The sequence below is a fragment of the Sturnus vulgaris genome, chromosome 13, assembly GCF_052056855.1.
Source record: "Sturnus vulgaris isolate bStuVul1 chromosome 13, bStuVul1.hap1, whole genome shotgun sequence".
In the NCBI taxonomy this organism is placed as follows: Eukaryota; Metazoa; Chordata; class Aves; order Passeriformes; family Sturnidae; genus Sturnus; species Sturnus vulgaris.
Genome location: NC_142255.1, coordinates 12,144,290 through 12,165,754, shown reverse-complemented (window position 1 = coordinate 12,165,754; position 21,465 = coordinate 12,144,290). Strand labels below are relative to the sequence as shown.

Genomic DNA, 21,465 nt, shown 5'->3' with positions numbered 1-21,465 from the left:
AAAGGTAATTTTTCTCCCTTGGTCATCAGCAGAATATAATTTTATTAACTTGCCTTGATGCAAACACCAGTTAGCTGCCCTTTGGTACCAGGACAAGTGCTATGGCAACAGACTGTAATGTCTCAAACACAAGCCCACGGGCAGGATGGAAAACCAAAGCCAAGAGAGGAGACTGCATTTATGTAGATATTTATGGGTTGTCCTCAGTTTTCATGCTTCTCTCTTTCTCCCTTCCTAGCTTTTGCTGCACATCACCCAGGTCATGTCCAGAGCAAGGTGGGAAAGGGGCTGTTCCATTAATACAGTGTGTGTTGCAAAATGCAGGTCAGCAAAGGCTGCCAGGAAATCACACCAAAGGGCAGATGATGGGTGGAAAGGTCCTTCTGCAACATCTGATGTGCTGAATTGTCAGTCTGGGGCAAAGCTTGGTCTCATGCCCCGCTCCTTGCATCATCCTTGCTTTCCAGCTTCTGCCATTTTACTGGTTTCAAAGGGAATATGCTGCTGGGAAAATGAATTACACCTACTATAAATATTTTTAAAAGACCAAGGCATTGAGCTAGGGAACGTCAGAGCCAGTGGAGTGAGTTTATGCCAAAGAGACTCTGGCCCTTTCTCTGTTAGAACTGATGCAGAAAAAAAAATTGCTTCTTGAAAAAAAATCCCCAAAGACCGTATTCTCTCAGAAATCCCAGCCATTTCACAGTCATAAGACCAGAAAAGCTAAATATTTTAATATATTATTGTACTGCTGTTAGATATATTTCTTTTCCTTCCCCCCCCCCTTTTTTTTTTAAACCAGCAGTCAATTAGCTCATTGTCATGCACTTGGTTAACTGAGTCCAAGACCTTATTTGAACTAGCCTTGTATAACATTTCAATTCAGACAATATAACTACTGTGTCTTACTTTAAGAGTGCACAAAAGTTTTTCAGTTTTCTACAGATGCCATGGTTACCCTTATTTCTAAACAACATCTGGAATTAGATGTTTTGAGATGGGACTCTGGGCTAGAAATGTCTAATGAAAGCACGAAGGAAAAAGGAATCTTTTAAATGGCAGATAAAAAACATCCTCAGAAGCTTTGTGTTTTGGATGACAAAAAACAGGAACAGGAAGAGAGAGTTGGTCTGGATGTACAAATTACTTTTCTAGAACTAAACACAATAAAAGTTAATCTATTCTCACCTGTGGAAAATTCAAGAAGGCTCTTAAACTCCTTTAATTTTTATCTTACAGCCAAGCAGACTCAGTTTAAATAAAAATTTTGCTTTGAGAGTCTTGAAGTACTCGGAGACAAAGCAGAGCAAATATATTCACTGGAAGCAAACATATGTTTAAATATATGTTCTAATAATGAAGAGACAAGGTTAACCTAGGATTCATCTACCCCTACATCAAACCTGACAACCTCCTTTTAGCAAATTTTCAGTATTCGCTGTATTCAGACCTATAAATCACCTTTCAAAACAAACAAGACACTTTAAAAAGAAGAAGGATGCAAAAATTAATACTGCCTTTACTCTTGGAACCATCAGCAATATTTCTATGCATAAAATAATCAGAAAGACAGGGAAAAAAAATTAAAGAACTAAACCCAAAGCAAATTGACTGCAGGCACATGAATTGGTCAAACATTTATTTCTCTGAAGAACAGCTTTTATTAATTTTCTGTCATGTTGCAATAACTTGGATATGAATATAATGATCTATATCCAGGACCCAAAAAATAAAGATATTGACAACATATAGATATTTGACACATGTCCATAGACCAATAAACTTATTTTTTTAAAGTAATTCACCTAAATTAATTGCAGCAATGATTGAGACATAGACCTAATTTGAAATGCAGCCCAACTGGGTAAGATGACTACATATCTAAACAAAAATTGTTCCCAAGATTTTTCAGCAGTCCAAAGAGACTTAACCTCTACTTTCCTAGTGACTAAGTGCATGCAACTTACTGTTCCTGGAAAAATCTTCATATCAGTTTTGATTTGGATGTTCCAATACAACCCAGAATTTCCAGCCTGGCACAAGTCCCATCGTACAAAATACAATTCCTTCCCCAAAGGACTTACAAGGTGCTGCATTGAAAAACTTCAGAGCCAAACCCATTGTGATGTCCTGTGAAACTGGGCAGGGACACAACACTTTTGGACAATTAATTAGGAGGATGTCTATAAACATGATGAACACACGATCTATATACTGTGAATAAGCTATAGGGAAGGTGTGACTCAGCTTTTAACAGAGATGAGTTGGGGACAGTCTGAAAAGGCCAATGAAAATCAATAAGCAAATGAAGTGTGGAAAACAGCTGAGCAAAGTTGTGTGTGTGTGTCTGACAGGTGTCTGTGAGAAGATACCTGTATCTTTCAAGGGAGCATTTCACAAGAGTAGGGACTCCTCTTGAGGAGAAGTTGGCAGGTCCAAATTTGAATTCCGACTACAGAAAAAAGAAAGGAAGTTACTTTTTTATACACTGAGTTTTTAATTATTCTTTCACCAATCCACAAGCAACTGACATCTCAGAAATACTCAGCCAAATGGCAGAATGATTTCCTACCTTTAATACCTATCTTACATTTCTCATGTTTTATAACAAGAATACCACTTGGTTCAAAACCTTGTGAGTTTTAAAGGATGCTTCATGCATGCAGAATCTGACCTGTAATGTCATAATCATACCTAAAATAAAGGACAGTGCAAACAAACAGAAAAGGGAACTCACATTTTTTGCTACTCAAGATCTCAAATTAAAAGGCATCAGAATGTTAATCTTTATTTTGTTACCATGCTGAAGACTTCAAAAAACTGCCATAAGATTAAAAAAAAAAGAGAAAGAACATAATGTAATCCTGATTTCAAGTAAGTTTTTCCCATGATATTTATCTTGGGTGAAAAGTAAATATAAAGTTCCAAAACTAATATTAGAGTTCAAGCCAACTGGTTTAAGATAGAATTCTGTCCATGCTTATATCCTTACCAACATATTACTCACTAGAAGAATTCTACATGAACAAAAGAGGCTTCGTAAAATTCAGACACTCCTCATTAAAGGCAGACAATCTGGAATGTAAGCAAACCCACAGAGTTAACGAGTCAGTCAATACAAGCATAGCCCTTATCCATTGCCTACTGTATTCAGCCTGCAGTGAGCAGGGCCTCAAGTTAAATATTTCATTCATTCACAGCCTTAGATTTACTCTGGCAGATTTCAGAATGAGAGCCAGGCTTCGGCAGTCAGCCTGAAAGATAATGACCTTTATTGACATTGCTGTAAATTTGCATTTTGTGTTTGCTGTCAGTCAGGTATGAAGTGAACCCTATTGATTTGTGGTGAAGGAGCAAAATTATTCTCATCCTCAGGGCCGGATGAACTCTGCCTAGGGCAGAAATGAAACCCTACTGATGGTGAGAGTGGCTACATAGCTGTTCTTGTGCTCTCAGAGGACTACAGATTACTGGAAACAGTTAATGCCACTTTGACCAGGGGCCCTGGGAGCAACAGACAGTTGACCACTGTTATGTTTTGTGGCCTGTCCTAACATATGAAATTTGCCTCCCCTTCAGAATTCTATACCCCAGTCATACAAATCCCTTGGGAACAAGCCTGGATCCAGGATACACTGAGAGCCCTCTTCACTTTGTGGAGTATGGAGAGGCTGGCGAGGGCAGAGGAGGTGGGTTCAGTTGGGAGCAGAATAAGGGAATACCTGAATCAGGAGAAATACTAAACAAATGCAAAAGAAATTGTGTGCTAACTTTCCAGATTTCCTCTTCTCTTTAGAATTTTCAGGTGTTCACATCTGTGCCACAGGAGTGTATTTCTTAGTCAAATGTGTTGTGCTTCATGTGCTTAGTTGCTCCATTCTTTGCTTTCCATATATGTCTCAAAGCACTGCTTCTCTCTCTGAATGGCCCTGTGTTAATGATTCATGGCTGCATTAAAGATATGCTTACAATTAGTCCTCCAGATGCAATGCAGACTACAGCAACTTCAACCAGTCTGGAGAGGACAAGAATTTTCCACTACTACAGACCTCTCTGGTTCCCTGCCCCCACTTAACAAGTCAGCAGCACGGGTGGAACTTCTAGTGTTTTCTGTACACTTATTTTACTTATTTTCCATTCAGACCTCTTCTGTTTTCCAGAGCATTTAATTTTCTGGCATGTGTTTATTTTCCTCCCTGTCTTTTCTTACAATAGTTAGCATAGGCAGAGTTTACCCAGCTAGTATGAAAAGTCTATTACCTGTTCTCTTCCCCTCATGCAAAGGGGCACTATATTGTAATTCTTCCCTCTTGTAGCCAGAAGCCACTGAAGTCCTAAGGAAAATAACTTTTGTAAAACACTGACTCTATAATACCATTGTTTTTTCTCAAATGGACAGTGTTAAAAGCTCCTGTTCTCCTGGGAGGCAACCTGGTTCTAAGCCTTTCTTAAAAGGAATAAATGTAAGTAACTTTTAACAGCTTTAGTACTCATGCAACCTTTCATCTTCTGGATCAGGACAGCTGCATCTGCAGGCTGTGTTCAACATCAGGGAACAGCAGCTCAGGAATCAAGCTCTCTAGGAGTCCGAGATGTGCATCTTTCTGGAAAGGGTTAACAGGCAGCCATGTGCCTGCTGAAGGCCCAGCAAACAGGTACAGTACATGGGGAGTTAGCAAGTTATTACAGAGACATCTGTTTGCATGGATTTTGCACAGCCAGCTTCCAGTGACTAGCTGTGCCTTGAAGCTCAGTTCCAGAGAAAAGTGATGTCTGGGAATCATTCCTTACAGTGCTTCCAGTTGGAGACACAGGTCAAGATTCTAGAAAAATAAACTGCCACCACTCAGGGATCTAATGCTGCTTAATTACACCAAGAAATAAAAAGAATGAAAGAGGGTCCATAACATCAGGTTTTCAAACGATGATGCCTTGTTAAAAGGCAGAGTAGGGTGGCATCAGTCCTGCAAGTCCACTGAAAGCAGTGTGAGCCAAGGCTCCTGACAGGGAGTAAATGTAGTCTTTGATCAATTTTCGAGTGCAAGATGGTGAAAAGGGAGGAATTTCTTGCCTGAATGTTAGCTGTGTGATCACCAGGCAGCCAGGGATCACCAGGACAAAACAGAAGAGAGCAGCAACAGGAAAAAAATCCTAGCAGGGATGGGGTGTATCACACATCCAGGCACCTGTGGCAGCCCACGTCAAAGCAAAGTGAGGATTGCAGCTGACTCCTCAGACAGTGAGACAGGTAGCTCATGGAACAGGGCCGTACTATTCTGTGTGAAATAACATGCAAATGTTTCTTTTTTTCCTTTAAGGGATGGTTGCCTGAGCCCAAGGGATGAACTGTTAACACTAAATGTACAATCACTGAAAGATCTGTCCAGAAAGGAGGCTGAGTCTGTCATTCCCCCAACGACACGGCTGGTGAACATCATGATGGCTCACAAAGTAAGCATGAGCAACTCTGGGGTGATTGGACATTTACTTTAGAGAGGAGGGGAATTTGTTCATCAGACGTTTGAAGAACATGGTTTTGCCTTTCCTGACAAAACCCAAAACCTCTTGTGGTCAGACTGGTGACTTTCAGCACAGCTTTTTCCCAGATGAACAGAGGCTATGGGAAGGCCAAGGCCCTGGGAAACTCTAGCAAGGGCTGTTCAAACCCTTCTTTTAGAAACACACAGCTTGCCAATGTTAATTTTCCATTTAGAAGTTGAAGAAAGGCAAAGACTGATTTAAGGGAAGATCCATGAATCCCAGAGAATCCAGAGAGCAGGCCCTGTAACAAAGAAGTTCTGTGGATCTAGGAACCATGGTTAATAGCAAAGACTTTTCAAGCTAGCTAGCTGGTAAGAGAAACACTGCAAAATCCTTTTCAAAATTAATCTTTAAGGATCTTCTCTGTATTTCTTATTCTGAAGATTTCCCTAAAGGAATGGGACTGGAAAGCCCTAGTAGGATTTTGCTATTTGGCAATACCCCCACCTGCTGTCCAAGAGGAAAATTAGCGTTCCTTGTCTTGTATCTCCATACAGAACTCTTGAAATCAGGATTCTGAAACAAAGTGTTTGTCTTGGTTGGCTCCAGTTAGAGTAGAACACACCGACCGTGCTCTGACGCTGATCTTGTGGCTGTCTCAGCTCCTGCAGAGTATCACAGAGCAAAAATTTAGCATTTTGTTTTATTTATATCAGTTTCTATATTATGTTTGTATTTAGTAATGTTCTTCCTTTAACTGGGATTCCTTCAGGATCAAAATAATTGTGTCACGGAAACAAACAGAATCAGGACTTGCAGGAACCATCCAGAAATTATTCCTAACATCAACTGTTATTCAGACATGATGTTTTATCTACAAGTTTCTAAATGCTAGAATTAGGGGCCGTATTTGCAAAATCAACCGGAGATTCCAACTGAAAGGTACTGAATTTTTTGAAAACTCTAAAAATTAGTCCTCAGAGGTTTTTAAATGCTCAAATTGTATTTTGGCTGAAAAATATCCCTCTGAATCAGAAGTTAGACACCTATTCACCATTACATAGATGGGCTTAAGAATTTTCCTCTTGAATTTAACATCTCCCTAAGGTGCTTGAGTACCTGAAAATTATGAGCTATCTCTAGAAATTAGGTAAACATGGCTATATCTTACCCATCCATCCAACTATTAATCTGTCTGGACCAACTGGGGGTGTTCAGTTAATTTTCTGTTCATTTTCTCTAAGGACCCGAATCTATTTCGATCTTATTACTTTGTTATAATATTTTTTATAGCAAACTTTTGAGTTTCATTTCTCTTTATCCTCCTCTTTATTTTAGATAATGAATTTTGCTCCATGTTTTTTTGGAGCAGGCTGAAATCTGTGCAAGCCAAATTAGAAGAAATTTGGTTTTTTTAAGAATGGATTACTTTGGAATTTTCTTGCATAGCAGTGGCTTTTGTTTGTTGGGTTTTTGTTTGTTTTGTTTTAGGAAACACCAACATGTAAGGAAAGGCCTTTGGAAATACAGAATGGTTTTCTGCACGGTAAGGCTGCATGTCAGCGGACTCGCAGTAACTCCACCAGTAAGTTGGAGACAATAATCTGTTTTCTTGTAAAACTCAATGAGTGCAGATCACAGGCTCTCATTGAATGATGGCACTATGGTGTTAAAGAAATGTTGTCCAAATTTATTCTGGGATCCTTAGGTAAGAATTGCTGATGCGCAAAATCATCAGCTTCTGTATTCACAACATCCTGCAGCCAGGGTGTTGTGAATAAGGCTTGGTGATGCATAAGGTTTGCATTTTATGGCTTGGGGCTTTTTTAATGGTGTATTCTAAATAGGCCAACACTTTTTTGGTAGGGATTGCTTGCTTTTTGCTGTATTTAACACTGATGGCTATCCCCAAAGTGACAACTGAAAACATCAATCCCTTCACAAAGAGATTTACAAAGGGAAAACCATTTCTGAGTAACATGTACCTGAAATGCCTGTGGATTTGTCCAAGCCTTGTGAAGTGACAGCGCTGTCTGCCCACCCCTGGCAGGTGTGAGCCCGCTGTGGGCCATGGAGGGCCCAGCGCCTCGCAGAGCTGCGCCCCTCAGGGACCGACAGCCCCTCCACGGCAGCCGCAAATCGCTCTCGCAGCAGCTGGACGGCCCTGCAGGGAGAGCCCCGGTAAGTGCCGAGATCCCCTGCGAACAGCTGTCCCCAGCCGGGCTGTCCCCAGCCGGGCTGTGCCCAGCAGGGCTCTCTGCAGGACCGTGGCAGCCAGACCGTGCCCGCCCTGCAGGGCCGATGGGCACTCTGCCTGCTCTGCTTTCTGCCCCACACATCCCCTCTCAGGGCTGGGACAGAGGGAAGGGCTCTGTGCCAGCACACCCCCATTTCTCCAGGTTCTCCCTGCCCAGCAGTTCTGTGGGGTGTTTAAATTCCCAAGGGTGGTTTACACCACCCCACTCTGAGCCCCAGAGCCACCAGCTCCTCAGTCACCTGCGCTGGCCCAGCCATGGCCACAGTGGGTACGGACTCACCATGGCTGAGAGAGTTTTAAACACCCTGTTAGAGGAGGCTGGAGACTGGCTCCAGGGCTCTCCAGATGGATGCCAAGTGACCAAGTGATCACTTGGGAGAGCGTTGGGGTATTTATGGCCAAAGGTCCTCAGGCTCAGACCTGGAGGAGGAGACGGAGGCAGAGCTCCTCACACTCAGCTCCCACCTCCGTCCCTGCTGCTCCCTGCCTTTTCCTGGCCCTTCACTCACCCTGAGGGACCCAAGGCTTTAACAGGAATGAGGAGGCTGCAAACCAGAGCACAAACCCAAACCACACCCGAGTGCACAGACAGATCCTCAGGGATTCACCGGGTTTCCTTCCTGTCAAAGCTCCTGCGTGGCACGCGCTGCCCGTTTGAAGAGGCTCTTTGGCAGCATCCTGGCTCTGGGTATTGCTCCCCACCACAAACAGAAATATAAAGTACACCTCCTGACACAGAAGCAAAAGAAATGTGAAAATTTCCTATTTCAGATTCAGAAGACCCATACTGGAATAAACAGTCACCCAGGCCTGACAGAGGAATGCATTTTGGAGAGTGTGATTTTGGTGTTGCACACCTGTTTACCTCTTAATCCCAATCCCAAATTGAATAGATAATCTGGTCTTCATGTCAAAATTGAGACTCTTACATATGCGGAAACCAAAATTTGGCTGATTTTCCACACTCTTCAACACTTGTTAGTTTCACTTTCCTGCATTAAAAAAAAAAAAAGTGTTGAACTCTCTCAGATGTGTAATGAGTGCAATTAACTCTGACCCAGTTGAACTTCATGTATAGTTAGCTTTGGGTAATGACTTCTGTCAGTGCTTAAATTATCTTGTAATACCTGATTCCATGTTGAAATAGGAGGTTTTCATTAAACATTTCACTAAATATTTCATTGAAAGTTAATTAAAATGGGGCAAATCTCAGAGGCTGAATTTAGGAAATCCAGCACAAATTCATATTTTGGGGGAAATGCTGAAAACAGGTTTGGTATGTGCCAAGATAAAGTTATCAGTCACATGAAGAAGGAAAGATTTTCAGTGTCTTGATTCTAGTTCAGTTCTTGAATGCAAAAATGATAATACTTGTTTATGTCCCCTAATGGCCACAAATGGGGTTTTGGCATGGGGATTCAAGCCAGAGCACAAATACATCTTTCTACACCATTACACCACTTCAAGGACCAACGTCCTAATTTTTCTCCAATTCAGTCTCTACAGGACAAATTCAGTGAGCAGCAATTTTCTGAATAACTAATGGCTTATGAAAAATAGATTTTTTTTTAAGAATTTTTAGTACCATCAGTTATAAGGAAGAAAATTTCAAATAAACAAGTTGCTGCAATGTATGATCAAGAACTTCTGCTTATGCATAAAAGAAAATTGTGGGTTTTGTTGGTTTTTTAATGTTCACAGGCAATTTCGAGGCCATCTAGATCCCTAAGTACAGCACAGCTAGTGCACACATCCTGTGGTTCACAGGCTTCAGTAATTTCAAACATTGTATTGATGAAAGGACAAGGGAAGGTAAGACTTACTCTGTTGCTTTACCATGAGTTTTGCTTCATCTCACAAATGTGATCTGCAAAGTGCAGGGAAGTGACTGCAGGTATTAACATGGCTACTTTTGGGCTGCCAAATTCATATCCAAGCAAAGATTTTAAAAATAATTTAGACACCTTCCTATGTGCATATGATAGTGAATTAATTGATTGGAACAAACAAAAAGCAAAACATGAGGGGATTCTGCTGAAATTCCCATTTACTCTTACTCCAGTAATGTGATTGACTATTTTTTCATGTACTATACTACTCCACTGACAATACTGCCCATGTAGGTAATGTGGAGGAAACTGCAAATGAGCTGTTATGAGAACTGAACATGGGTTCTCACATTTTCTTCCATAAATTAGGGTTTGGGCTTCAGTATCGTTGGTGGTAAAGACAGCATTTATGGACCAATAGGCATCTATGTCAAAACCATCTTTCCTGGTGGAGCTGCTGCTGCTGATGGAAGGCTACAAGAAGGTGGGAAATACCTCTTCTCTCCCTTTCCCCACTGCCCAAAAAATGACACTGAAAGATAGATTGAAGCTGAAATGAGCCATAAGTGACTTTTACACCTGCATCCATTTTTGCATTTGCAGGAGTCCTTTTGAGTGCATGTATATTATGATGTAACTTACTGCACAAGACACTAATAGTAATACATTTTTTTCTCTTCCAAAACAGGTGATGAAATCCTGGAACTGAATGGAGAATCCATGCATGGATTAACACATTATGATGCTTTACAGAAATTCAAGGTTATGTACTTTCCTTCCAGAACAACCCCATTTTTAGACACAATGTGCATGTGAGCTCAACCCATTCACTCGCTGTCTGTTCTTTCTAGCAGGCCAAAAAGGGTCTTCTGACACTTACAGTCAGGACAAGCTTCAGCACACCTCATTCTGCTTCCAGCTGTCAATCACCCCTCTTGTGTCAGTCACTGAGCTCCAGTACATGCATAACCAAGGAAAACAGCTCTTTCAGTTCAGAAAATGCAGCATTCTCTTTAAATCCTACAAAGCCCAACGACAGGGTGATAATGGAAGTTACCCTAAACAAAGGTGAGTGTTGACATTAGCTGAGCACTGCCAACAAAGCACTGACTGACAAACCACTGTTCATTTACTCTATGAATGTCTTTCCTCACTAACCTAATTCTTTTCCTAAACTATTTTTTTTTAATACACTAAATTAGACCTTGGTGCCTGTCAGTGCTAACAAGTATCTATCAACAGCAGGATTTTGAACACCATCTGTCCTCAAGACCCAATCACTGAGGTTTTTTTTCTCTCAAACATTAGTCACATTCATATCCTTCACGTGAAAAAGTAAAGTTCTTGTCAACAAATGCCTCTTACTAAGCAGACTGTGCAACTCTTACCCATAATTATGCAAGCAGTTAATTTCGCTCAAGAAAAGGCTTAAAACCAAATAAATAAGTATCTATATCTTCTTGTAGTTCTTTCACCTCCTCTCCAACTGTCATCACCTTCTATTTATAAACAACCGCTGGCACAATGTAACAAACTTTTAAATATGGGAACATCAGAGCAACAAAGCCTCTATGAGGTACCAGCGACTTACCAACCACACAGTGTGGGATCTGACATCAGTGACTGTCCAGAGCAAAGAGGGTAAACTCACAGAAGTCTTAAGCTGTATTATATAAAACAGCAGGAGGACTGAAATGATATAGATAGCAGTAGCCATATAGCCTTAATTTTAGCTTGTTTTTCCTCTTGATTTTAGCTCCTTATTTTTTTTCTATCCTGTCTCTTTGTAAAGTCAGCTGAATTCTTCAGTAATGACAGATATTTTTCAAAATAAACCTGCATTCCATTGTGTCTGTTACACTTTAATCATGAGGGGGACAAAACCTCCCATAACAACTACACAATAAAACAATAGAAAAGTATAGAAATATGCAGTGGAAGCAGCAACAAATACTGAACGTGCAACATTCATGAACACGAGATTTTGGTTCTGGTTTGTGCAGAAAAAAGAATTAAATTTCATTAATTTTTAAAAAGGTTATTCAATGGTTTTCTTTGACTGTTTCTTATGTCTTTTTAAAATTATTATTTATTCTTTCAGAGCCGGGTGTTGGCCTTGGAATTGGGTTATGTAGCATCCCTTACTTCCAGTGTATTTCAGGGATCTTTATTCACACCCTCTCGCCAGGCTCAGTGGCACATATGGATGGGAGACTCAGGTAGGATGAGAAAGGCTGGCTGTCTTGTGCCATAAGTTTCTCATTGATGTCATTTATGGGTTTATTTTTGACCTATTTGGGAGGGATGAAATACTGATTTCTGGGAATTTGGGGTTTAAAGCATGTGTGCTATTCTCAGGGTTGGAGCATGTGTCTTCAGTATATGTAGGATTTCCAGAAATACAGCAACCCAGTGGAATCACTGCCTCCTGCCCAAGCTGGGCTAATTTTGAAGGTCTTAGACAAGCTTGTAGTATTGTTACTGGAGGAGATTTCCAAATGAGAAAGGATTTAGAAAAACCTAAACATATGGCATAACTTGGCTTGTCTGAGCATTAGATTTTTTCTGATACAAATTCCTCACATGCTATCACTTCTTGACCAATAGAAGAACAAACTTGCTGAAATGAGCTTTAGTGAGAGTGTAGAAATTTAACTAGTAGTGTTGAACATATTGAGAATTGAGCAGAACAGAACACAGCAGTTTCAGTGAAGTCTTTTTGATTTAAGTTTAGGTGTTCTGTAATCCTCCTCTCTAATACTGCAGTGGAAAAACTATACTCTTAAATTATTTGAATATTTGCATTATACAAATCAGTGCCTTCCGTCAAGCTCTTAATGAGTGTGAGAGCTAGAGAAGAGCAAGGCAGTCTCAGTTTCCACGAGAGCCAAATTTGGATTTCCTCTAGAAAGATCCAGTTTAGCAGATTTTGATAGTTTGTCATTAGAACTTTTCTTTTAATGAGTTAGTCACTTATATAGCAGAAACATAACATCCTTTCTGACCTTAAAGAGCACTAACATAATATAAAGACATGAAAACTGAAATGTTAACTGGAAGGGAAGGAAGGAAGGTGTAGGTGGAAGCAGCAGCTGAGCTGCAGACAGCAGAAAGAGCACCAAGTGTGCACAGCTGAACATGCAGAAGGTTGCATGCAACGTGGCAGATCAAAACTCCTTGACATCTAACTCATTCCCATTCAATTTTCTGTAACAGGACAGAAAGACAGATTTAATCTGTAAACAAATTAGAGGTCATCTTTATGAATTAGCTTTTTGTGTGTTTTTGCATAGGTGAGACAAGGTCAGGAGAAAATTTCTTTTGTTTACATCCTCTCTCTTTTTTAAAATATCTCTCTAGGTGTGGAGATGAAATTCTTGAAATTAATGAAACTTCAGTACAAAATACAACCCTTAATGAAGTTTATGCTGTGCTAAGCCATTGTGATCCTGGTGCAGTACAAATCATTATTAGCAGACACCCTGAACCACAGGTAGCACAGTCTGTGTTCTTTCTGCCTTTCAATATAGCATGTATTGAGAACTAAGAGGGAGCAAGTGCTGATCTAATACAGGTGGAAAAATGTCGACTGCAAAGATGCTGATCTCTTTATGATCATCACTGCACACAAAAAAATCTGAGATATGCACTCTTTTAAGTAGAATAATTTCAGATTTGAAGATCACTGGTAACAGTCTTACATGATGTTCTGTACAGTGAATAAGGAAACTACAGAAATAACATTTAAGGAATAACCCAAAACATAGTTCTTATGTAAGAAAGAATTGAAAATAATAAGTAAATAATTTTAAAGAGGGAACATACCTTCCCAAAAAGAAATAAATGTTTATACATTTGTCTTTCAGTAACTAAAATTTCGGTCTTGCCCGGTCAATATTTATAATTAAATTGATATTGAAGTACAGTGTTTTATTCCTGCAAGGTTTTTCAACAAAATGCTTCCTAACACCAAATACTGTATAAATTATTATCAAGCTTAAATTGTTACATAAACTATGCTGTATTGAGTTACCTTATACTGGTAAATCCAGGACTCCACTTCTGGTGAAATCTGCAAAAGAATTTTTATCTTTGACAGGTCTCATTTTACCTAAACAGTCACTAAAAGCATCACATCCATAGATATACTTCATATATACTGGGATATATACAAATATAATGGTGTACAATTAACTCACCTCATGAGAGTAAAATGGCATGATATTTCCTAGGTGTCTGAACAACAGCTAAAAGAAGCTGTTGCACAAGCTGTGGAAAGCAACAGATTTGGAAAGGAGAGACACCAATGGAGTACTGAAGGTAAGGGAATAAATACATTCACTGAGACATGGTAATTTTGACTTAAAAGATGTCAAGGATGAGTACATTCTGTATTAGAATCCTTGAGAACAGTCAAGTAACCCAGAGCAGAAAGAAAGAAAGAGGAGGAAACTTCACAGGACAACCGTCCTAAGAAGTGTCCAATGGCACATTACCAGTAATGAGAACAGACCCAGTCTGTCTGATTAGCAACAAAAATTTTGTGTGCAAACTTCCTCTCACAGTTGCTCATCCTCTCAATTCACAAGCTCTGCTCAGAGCTTTTCAAACAACTATCTGTAGGTGACAGGACTGTGACAACAAGGAACTGCACAATGAAGGTGATGTCCTAGGGGCAAACCTTGTTAATCCCTTATCTGTGAGGAAAGGCATGTGCAGTCATGGCTGGAGCTATTTGCCCAATTCAGGTATGACATCCTCTCCCAGTAATGGGTTGAATGATACATACTCCTTTGAGTGTCTTGTAAAGGACCAACAGGTAACAGTCATCATCAGTAAAACTAGTGCTGACATACCAATATATAGGGAAAATGTTATTTGGGTGTTCAGGAACTTGGCTGTTGACCCTACAAGCCTTCCATGCACAAATCATACCTTTGCATCCGCTAAGGATGATATTTAGCTGCAGATTTCACCAGCTGAATCTTAGAAGTGAGCACTTTGCACATACTGAACAGTTATTTTGACCATGTTCCTGATTCAGGTGCTAAGAGGCTGGAAATGAGCTGGCATGGAAGGCATCCCTGTGAGAAGCACATGGACAGGAGCACGGGGTGCTGCAGCCGCAGGGCACAGCGCCTCATGACCCGCTCCAGCAGCGACAGCAGCTGCAACCCCCGCGCCTCGTGTGCCACTACTGCTGTGCACCAGCTCGCAGACTTGAAAGCAAGAGTACACAGTGTAGATGTACCAATCACCCAGCAACCTGGGCTGCTGGACTCATTCTCTGCCAATAATTCAGGAAAAAATTCCCCTCCGACCTGTAGCAAAGGCGGTCGAGCCTTGCAAAACATTAAGAAGTCATCAGAGATCCTCGTTAGAAAACCTAAATCATCAAAGCCCAAACCACCACCAAGGAAATACTTCAAGCAGGACTGCACGTGTGATGACCAGGGTAATGCAGACAGAAAAGAAAAGCTTGTATCAGAAGTGATTGCATCACCTTCTGCAAGTGTTCAGGTAAAGTAAAATTTACAACATTTTTTTCATGTCTGCATATTTGTGAGTCGGGGGAAGGAGGAAGGCAAAGTGGCTTTGCATGGTAGCAGCAAGAAGGGTAGGAAAGAAAGAGAAAATGTATATACATGTGAGAACTGGGGGAAGAAGATGAGGCTCTTCTGTTTTTAAAATAAGGTGTGTATCTTAGTGAAGCCAGTTTAGTACAAAATGTTATGTTCTAAGTAAGGTCAGAAAGCAGAGAATTGAAGAAAAATCTTCCATACTGAGGTATCTGAGTTAAAACCCCAGTGGGAGCAGCTACAAGAATGAATCTGAGTCCCTGCCCCTCAGGAGCTTGTGCCACTGTGATATCGAGCACACTCTGGTTCCAGGGTTATGCCCTAGGCTGGGTCTGGAGGGGTTTGCACAGCCTCTGATGCCAGCTTGGTGTGGCTGACCCCAACTACCTGTGCCACAGAGTCATATCATTTATAAAGTAGTAATGAAACAATTTCTTTGTTTCAGTAGTGAATTTTTATTGGAAGAAAGCACGAACATTATATACAGCAGGGAATTTTGGTCTCATTTCCTGAGACCAGGAGATATTAATAAACCCATTTAAATTGTGGTGCACATATGTATTTGTTGATGAGCTACAGTTTTTGAAAACAGTGTACATTTGTACATTACTAAATTTCAGTTCCCTATATTATCTAAGACAACATAGAGTTTCACTTTTGCATGAGAGTGAAGGATTGTAAGATCTGCATTTTGAAACAAAATCGTGGTTTGTTGAAAACTGAAACCTCTTTTCCCCAGGTTTAGTAATATGCCGGTACAAATGAACTGTTCTCAGTGCAATGCAAACGAGAAAAACTAAAAACAACAACAAAAAACAAAAAACAACAACAAAAAAACCCCAAAACACAAAAAAAACCACAAAACCCCCCCAAAACAAACAAAAAAAGCCTTCCCCTCCCCCCGCAAAAAACCCACAAAACCCCCCAAACTGTTCCCAAGCTGCAAAGATCACTACAAAATTATATAGAGCAAACTGAAGTCCACATATAATATTAATATCCAAGAAAATTTCAGTTAGGCATCTTAGGTAAGGTCACTTTTACCATCTCCTGAGTAGAAACCACTGCTAGAAAATCAACTTTCAGAAGTAAAATTGAGGGAAATAAATACTTGTTGAACTTATCACTACCTGCAAATTCTTACTCTTCTTACTTAGTCATTCTAAATGACAGTGAGAAAAAACTAAATCTTAAGATCAATAAAACCCATGAAAAATCAAGGTCTGTTCAAGAACAGAACTTCCTCTATTAAGACAGTGTATATCTGTATATACCCAAGAGAGAAGGTTTCTTGTCAGAATGTATTTCAGATGATTAAGAGAAGGTTTTATTAATGTTTTTAAATTTTTTTAACCTTTATTCCCCACAAATTTTGTACTAGTCAGTCTGAGGCCTGAACACCACAATTTTATATGAGGTTTCTGTTTTTTCCAGATTCATATATTTTTTCAGACTCATATATACTGTGGTTTGCATAATTGCATTCTGACACACTTCTCTTTCCTGTTTGTTCAGCAGGAAGTTGGAGAACCAATGCTAGAGGGACATCAAACTGATGTAACCCACAGTGTCTTCACCACTTCTCCTGCAGCATATGATAACGAACACACAACTGCTGCTCCAGTGGGCAGAGATCAAGAAAGAAAAGAAAAATTAGGTATGTTTAATTCCATTAACTTTTTTTCCCCAACTAAGTATATAGTATTTAGTTTGGATTCCAAAATGGGTATTGAGCTTACTTGACTTTCCCTTTAAATGTAGTCTTCAAAACATCCGTAAATTTTGGAGTGAACAGATGAAATTTCAAATTATTAATTAATCTCCGCAAAGAAAGAGAAACTAGATCAAAAGCAGCATAAGATAATTTTTTGTAAAAATTGTTACTGGACAGATACCATATTGCTGTATTGCTTCAGATGAAACTGCTTGTTGTACTGAATAGCTGATATTAAAGCTTAGTTTTAGCATTTCTAAAGGATATTTTTATGCACAATTTCAAGGCTCCAGTGTAGCAATGGTACAAACCACTCATAAGTTACTTTTCTGCTGTGCTAGCTAGAATTGAGGAAACTTACTGTTACGGGAACAGACAATCTCAAGAGATCTCTTACAACATAAAGGCTTATGTAATTCTGTAAGTTATGGCTCAGATCATTAAAAAACCTTAAAATACTGACTTAAAGTTCACACTGAAGCAGAAAACAGTACCTGTGCAGCTGCACAAACAGAAGTTTGCTGCTATTCAGCTCCACCATGTCTAACATTAAAATGCTTAAATGCTCTGTGAAGTAAAAAATATTCCCATATTAGAATCAAGTTTTTATTTATCAGAAAAATCAACTGGAAATGCGTGAGGAAATTTGAGGAAGCATAAATATTGAAGATCTTCCCATGATAGTCTTTTTAGAGTAAGATATACTTATAAATGTAGAAAATAAAAAAAAGTTTTAAAAAATAATCTACTGCAACATCAGCTTTTTCTCTAGGTTGCAGACAACATTGCAATTTTAACTTTCTATTTTAGCTATTACAGCTTGTATCAAGATTTCAGTACCCCAGGATTTCAGTATTTATAAACCCTTTAAAAACAATCTCGTATTTAAGTGAGCAAGAGCCTTGTTTTTCAGTTAATTTGAGTGTCTGGATTCAGAACTTACAGATCAAGATTTATGAATTTTTTAAAAGTTTAAACTTTTTAGAAACGACCAAAAAAAAAGAAATCTATCAGAGGCTTGAATGAAATTCAAGCTTAATGAATTAATAATGATGCAGTGAGTAGGGAGGGAGAAGCAGACAGATGTTTATAATCAATGTCTCTATTACAGGGACTCCACTTTCATCAATACAAAGGCCTGTACTTAAAAGACAAGCACGGGTAGATTATAGCCTTGATACAACAGAAGACCCCTGGGTGAAAATTTCTGACTGCATAAAAAGCTTATTTAATCCTACCATGAGTGAAAACAACGTCCACTTAGATTTGCAACCCGGCATAGACAAAAAAAAAGAGAATCAAAATCGAAGCAGCTCAGAGACAGTTCTGAAGAAACCAGAATCAGAATTAGTCAGTTCCAAAGTGCTAAAACCAGATGAAAATGATGGTGTGAAAAAGGGTCCCCCTGTTGCACCTAAGCCCACCTGGTTCCGCCAAAGTCTGAAAGGATTGAGGAAAGCAAATTCAGATCTAAAACCACAGGCAGATCAAAGCCCTCCCAACCAGGACAGTATTTCCAGCAAAAAACTGCAATCCAGCTTATCACGTGCATCTCCTGGAGGATCATCAATAAAACAAAGAATAAACTCATTTGAATCCTTGAGTGCTCCACAGTCACCTGAAAAACCCCCCCGAAGGCTGAGCCTAAAGCCATCAGTGCAGAAAGCACCTTCTCCCACTGCAGCGGGGGCAGAGGCAGCTGCAGCCTCTTCAAACCAAGCCTTCCTCCAACACGGTGGAAACTGCCACCAACAGCCACCTGTGGCCATGGCTACAAAGAGTCTGGATAGAACTTCCTCTCGCAGGGAGAGCACTGCAGCCACCTCAGAGAAAAGCAGCAATGCCAGCACTGAAAATTCATCAAGTCTCTTAACTCCAGGAGCCATTGCAAACTCCCATCTTGTGTCAGTAGCAAAAGCACACAGCCTAAGGTCACGAAGCTTCCCTCTTACTGCTGCCCAGGCTTGTGAGATAATGAAGCCGTATGATGAGAAGTGTAACAAAATCTATTCCATCAGCAGCCAGGTGTCATCTGCTTTAATGAAATCCTTGCTTTGCCTTCCTCAGTCCTCAGCCTCTTCTGGAAATAGTGCATGGGAAGCTCTGGACACAGCGTCCCAGTCCTCCATGGAGGAGGATGGGGCTTCCGTCTCACCTGCAAGTGAGAATCATCACCTGGACACTGGGTTTTCCCTAAAGTAAGAGACCATATTTAAAACTCAGATTTACAGATCAGCATTGGTGAGCATCTGCACTGATTCGATGACAGATTAAAGTTCTAAGGTAGCAGCACGCAGAAGTAAAGCACAGACTAAGTTAAGAACTTTTTAGAGCACAAAGGTCAAATGACTCATGACTTTTAGTTTTGTTTTTAATTTGTACTATATATGTACATGCATGTTTCAAACATCCTCCTATTTAAGGAGCATTATTTCTAGTATCTCCATGATAAAACAGATTTAAGTGTCTTTTTCTGAGGTCATGAGATTATTCTTATTCTTTTATGCAATGGATTCTACTTCCTGTAAGTTAACATGATTAATTTCCATTTGCCCATATTTATAACAGTTGTAGGAGTTACTACCCAAATTATACGATAATAAGCTGTAAAGATGACGGCTCCAAAATTGCCTTTTGCTTTAGTGGCTATGTTCTCTCATAGCTCAATGTTTCTTTTTTGTTCTTATCACAATGGGACAGCCTCTCAGAGCTGAGAGAATACACGGTGAGCCTGGCAGACAAAGGGAAAGAGGAAGACAAACAGGAACAGGGCTCACCTCAAGCATCCGGTGTGTCGGGGCAGTCAGTCATCTCTCTGCTTTCCCCTGAGGAGCTGGCAAAGCTTATAGAGGAAGTCAAAGCTCTAGATGAAGAAACCTTAAAGGTAAACCTTTTTTTTTTTGTGCATGATCTTCAGAAAGCTGTAGAGTGAATGTGTCTGGTTAATCCTTGCAACTTAATATTTTGCCTATGCCACTAAGTCTCATTATAAAATGGACAACAGACTTTACAATCTTTGTGATGTATCTTTTGGGTAGTTTTTTACTTTATTCCTTTCTCTGCCTAGGAATTTGATGATATTCATGTTACAGTTTTGCATAAAGAAGAAGACACAGGGCTTGGATTCAGCCTGGCAGGGGGCATTGATCTAGAAAACAAAGTGGTAACAGTAAGTAGCATCTTAAAAACTACTCCCAAGTCAATGCTCTATCTAAAAGTACATACCTTACTGATTTTCTACTACAGTTTTTGACTTTTAGATAATCAAAGCTGGCAGCTGTATTGATAGGGTTGGAAAGACCATAGTGGTTGAAAACAGGTTCCTTCTGCACAGAGCTGCCTCTCCGGGTGTCAGAGAGTGCCCTGCTTCCTTGGGCTCCTCTTCCCCAAGACTCTGAAAGCTGAGGCAGAACATACAGCCCTCAGCAGGAAATAACCAACACCTTACGTGCTTATAGAATGCAGGATCTGGAGGAGTGGGGTTGGTGAAAACACATCAGGGGACAGAAAGTTAGAGATAAGTCTCACACCTCCTTCCTCTTGTGAGCAGAGCAGCAAGAAGGTCAGGAACTAGAACATGCAAGGTACATAGTAGCACAGGCAGCACGGCTTTAGCCATCTGGCCAAACTGCTCCCCTGGCTGCTTGAGGAGGGATGTGCACAGGAAAACTTCTCCATGCAAATTAATTCAGTCCTCCATCCAGAAATGTGATAGAAGCAACTTGTGCCTGGCAAAGAATGAAAAATGCACACAGTGTAAAATGTTAACTAAGGGATTTAGTGACTTGTCCTTTTTGTCGCTTCCCTTGTGTGTGGTGACTGGGCTCCCTGATAGGTTCACAAAGTATTTCCCAATGGACTGGCCTGTCAGGAAGGCACTATTCAGAAAGGAGATGAAGTACTCTCCATTAATGGGAAGTCTCTGAAAGGTGCAACTCACAGTGACGCCTCAGCAATCATGCGACAGGCCCGGAAACCCAGACAAGCCGTTGTTGTCACCAGAAAATCCAAAGATGGAGGAAAAAATCTCAATGTTTCAATCAGCTCTAGTACGTCATCAGTAGCAAGTGATGCCTCACAAGAGTCTGGTAAGTTTAGTGGCCTTATCTTGCAGCACCCACCTGATAAGTGTTTACTCATCACCTGAAATCCATGTGTTCATAAAAACAGCAGTGGCTGCATAAATCTGTGAATCCTGATTAAAGACAGCACAGTTAATAAAACATTCCTGAAATAGACATTGAAATATTTGAGATAACGTTTTTGAAAAGGGAAAGAATTAATGGATTTCTAAAATAAAAAAAACCCAAGTGTGATCCTCTACATGAATTTCTATAGATGTACAAAGCTGGTTATTGTAACAACACATCTAATTGAAGGTATAATGACAACTCAGTGAACAGTGATTGTTTATTCTAATATTGTTAAAAGACTTGTTCTCCATGAAAGAGAATTTCAGTTTGAACAAACAATGTGCTATTGTTTGATATAGCAGGTGGCTGCATCTGAAACACAGCAAGGTCAGAGTTTTTCAGAATATTTCACTTTCAGAATAATTTTGTGGTTTGGGTTGGTTTTTGTTTTTTTTTTTCTAAAGCATGATCT

General features: G+C 40.0%; 1 protein-coding gene across 8 annotated transcripts in view; it reads left to right on the top strand.

Annotated features, from left to right (window-relative positions):
- The window catches only part of IL16 (interleukin 16), a 39,331-nt gene that overhangs the window by 16,663 nt on the left and 1,203 nt on the right, over window positions 1–21,465 (top strand). For 4 of the 8 annotated variants that reach the window (XM_088172570.1, XM_088172567.1, XM_088172572.1 and 1 more), the window contains exons 4-20: window positions 4,519–4,655; window positions 5,319–5,451; window positions 6,973–7,066; window positions 7,532–7,662; window positions 9,440–9,550; window positions 9,937–10,051; window positions 10,256–10,329; window positions 10,419–10,635; window positions 11,669–11,786; window positions 12,928–13,060; window positions 13,800–13,887; window positions 14,612–15,087; window positions 16,662–16,803; window positions 17,972–19,058; window positions 19,561–19,744; window positions 19,928–20,029; window positions 20,696–20,948. In XM_088172570.1, coding sequence (XP_088028696.1) covers window positions 4,519–4,655; window positions 5,319–5,451; window positions 6,973–7,066; window positions 7,532–7,662; window positions 9,440–9,550; window positions 9,937–10,051; window positions 10,256–10,329; window positions 10,419–10,635; window positions 11,669–11,786; window positions 12,928–13,060; window positions 13,800–13,887; window positions 14,612–15,087; window positions 16,662–16,803; window positions 17,972–19,058; window positions 19,561–19,744; window positions 19,928–20,029; window positions 20,696–20,948 — 3,595 coding nt within the window. The remainder of the gene's footprint in view (window positions 1–4,518; window positions 4,656–5,318; window positions 5,452–6,972; window positions 7,067–7,531; window positions 7,663–9,439; window positions 9,551–9,936; window positions 10,052–10,255; window positions 10,330–10,418; window positions 10,636–11,668; window positions 11,787–12,927; window positions 13,061–13,799; window positions 13,888–14,611; window positions 15,088–16,661; window positions 16,804–17,971; window positions 19,059–19,560; window positions 19,745–19,927; window positions 20,030–20,695; window positions 20,949–21,465) is intronic. The other 4 variants (XM_088172571.1, XM_014889732.2, XM_088172568.1 and 1 more) reach the window with 4 other exon arrangements.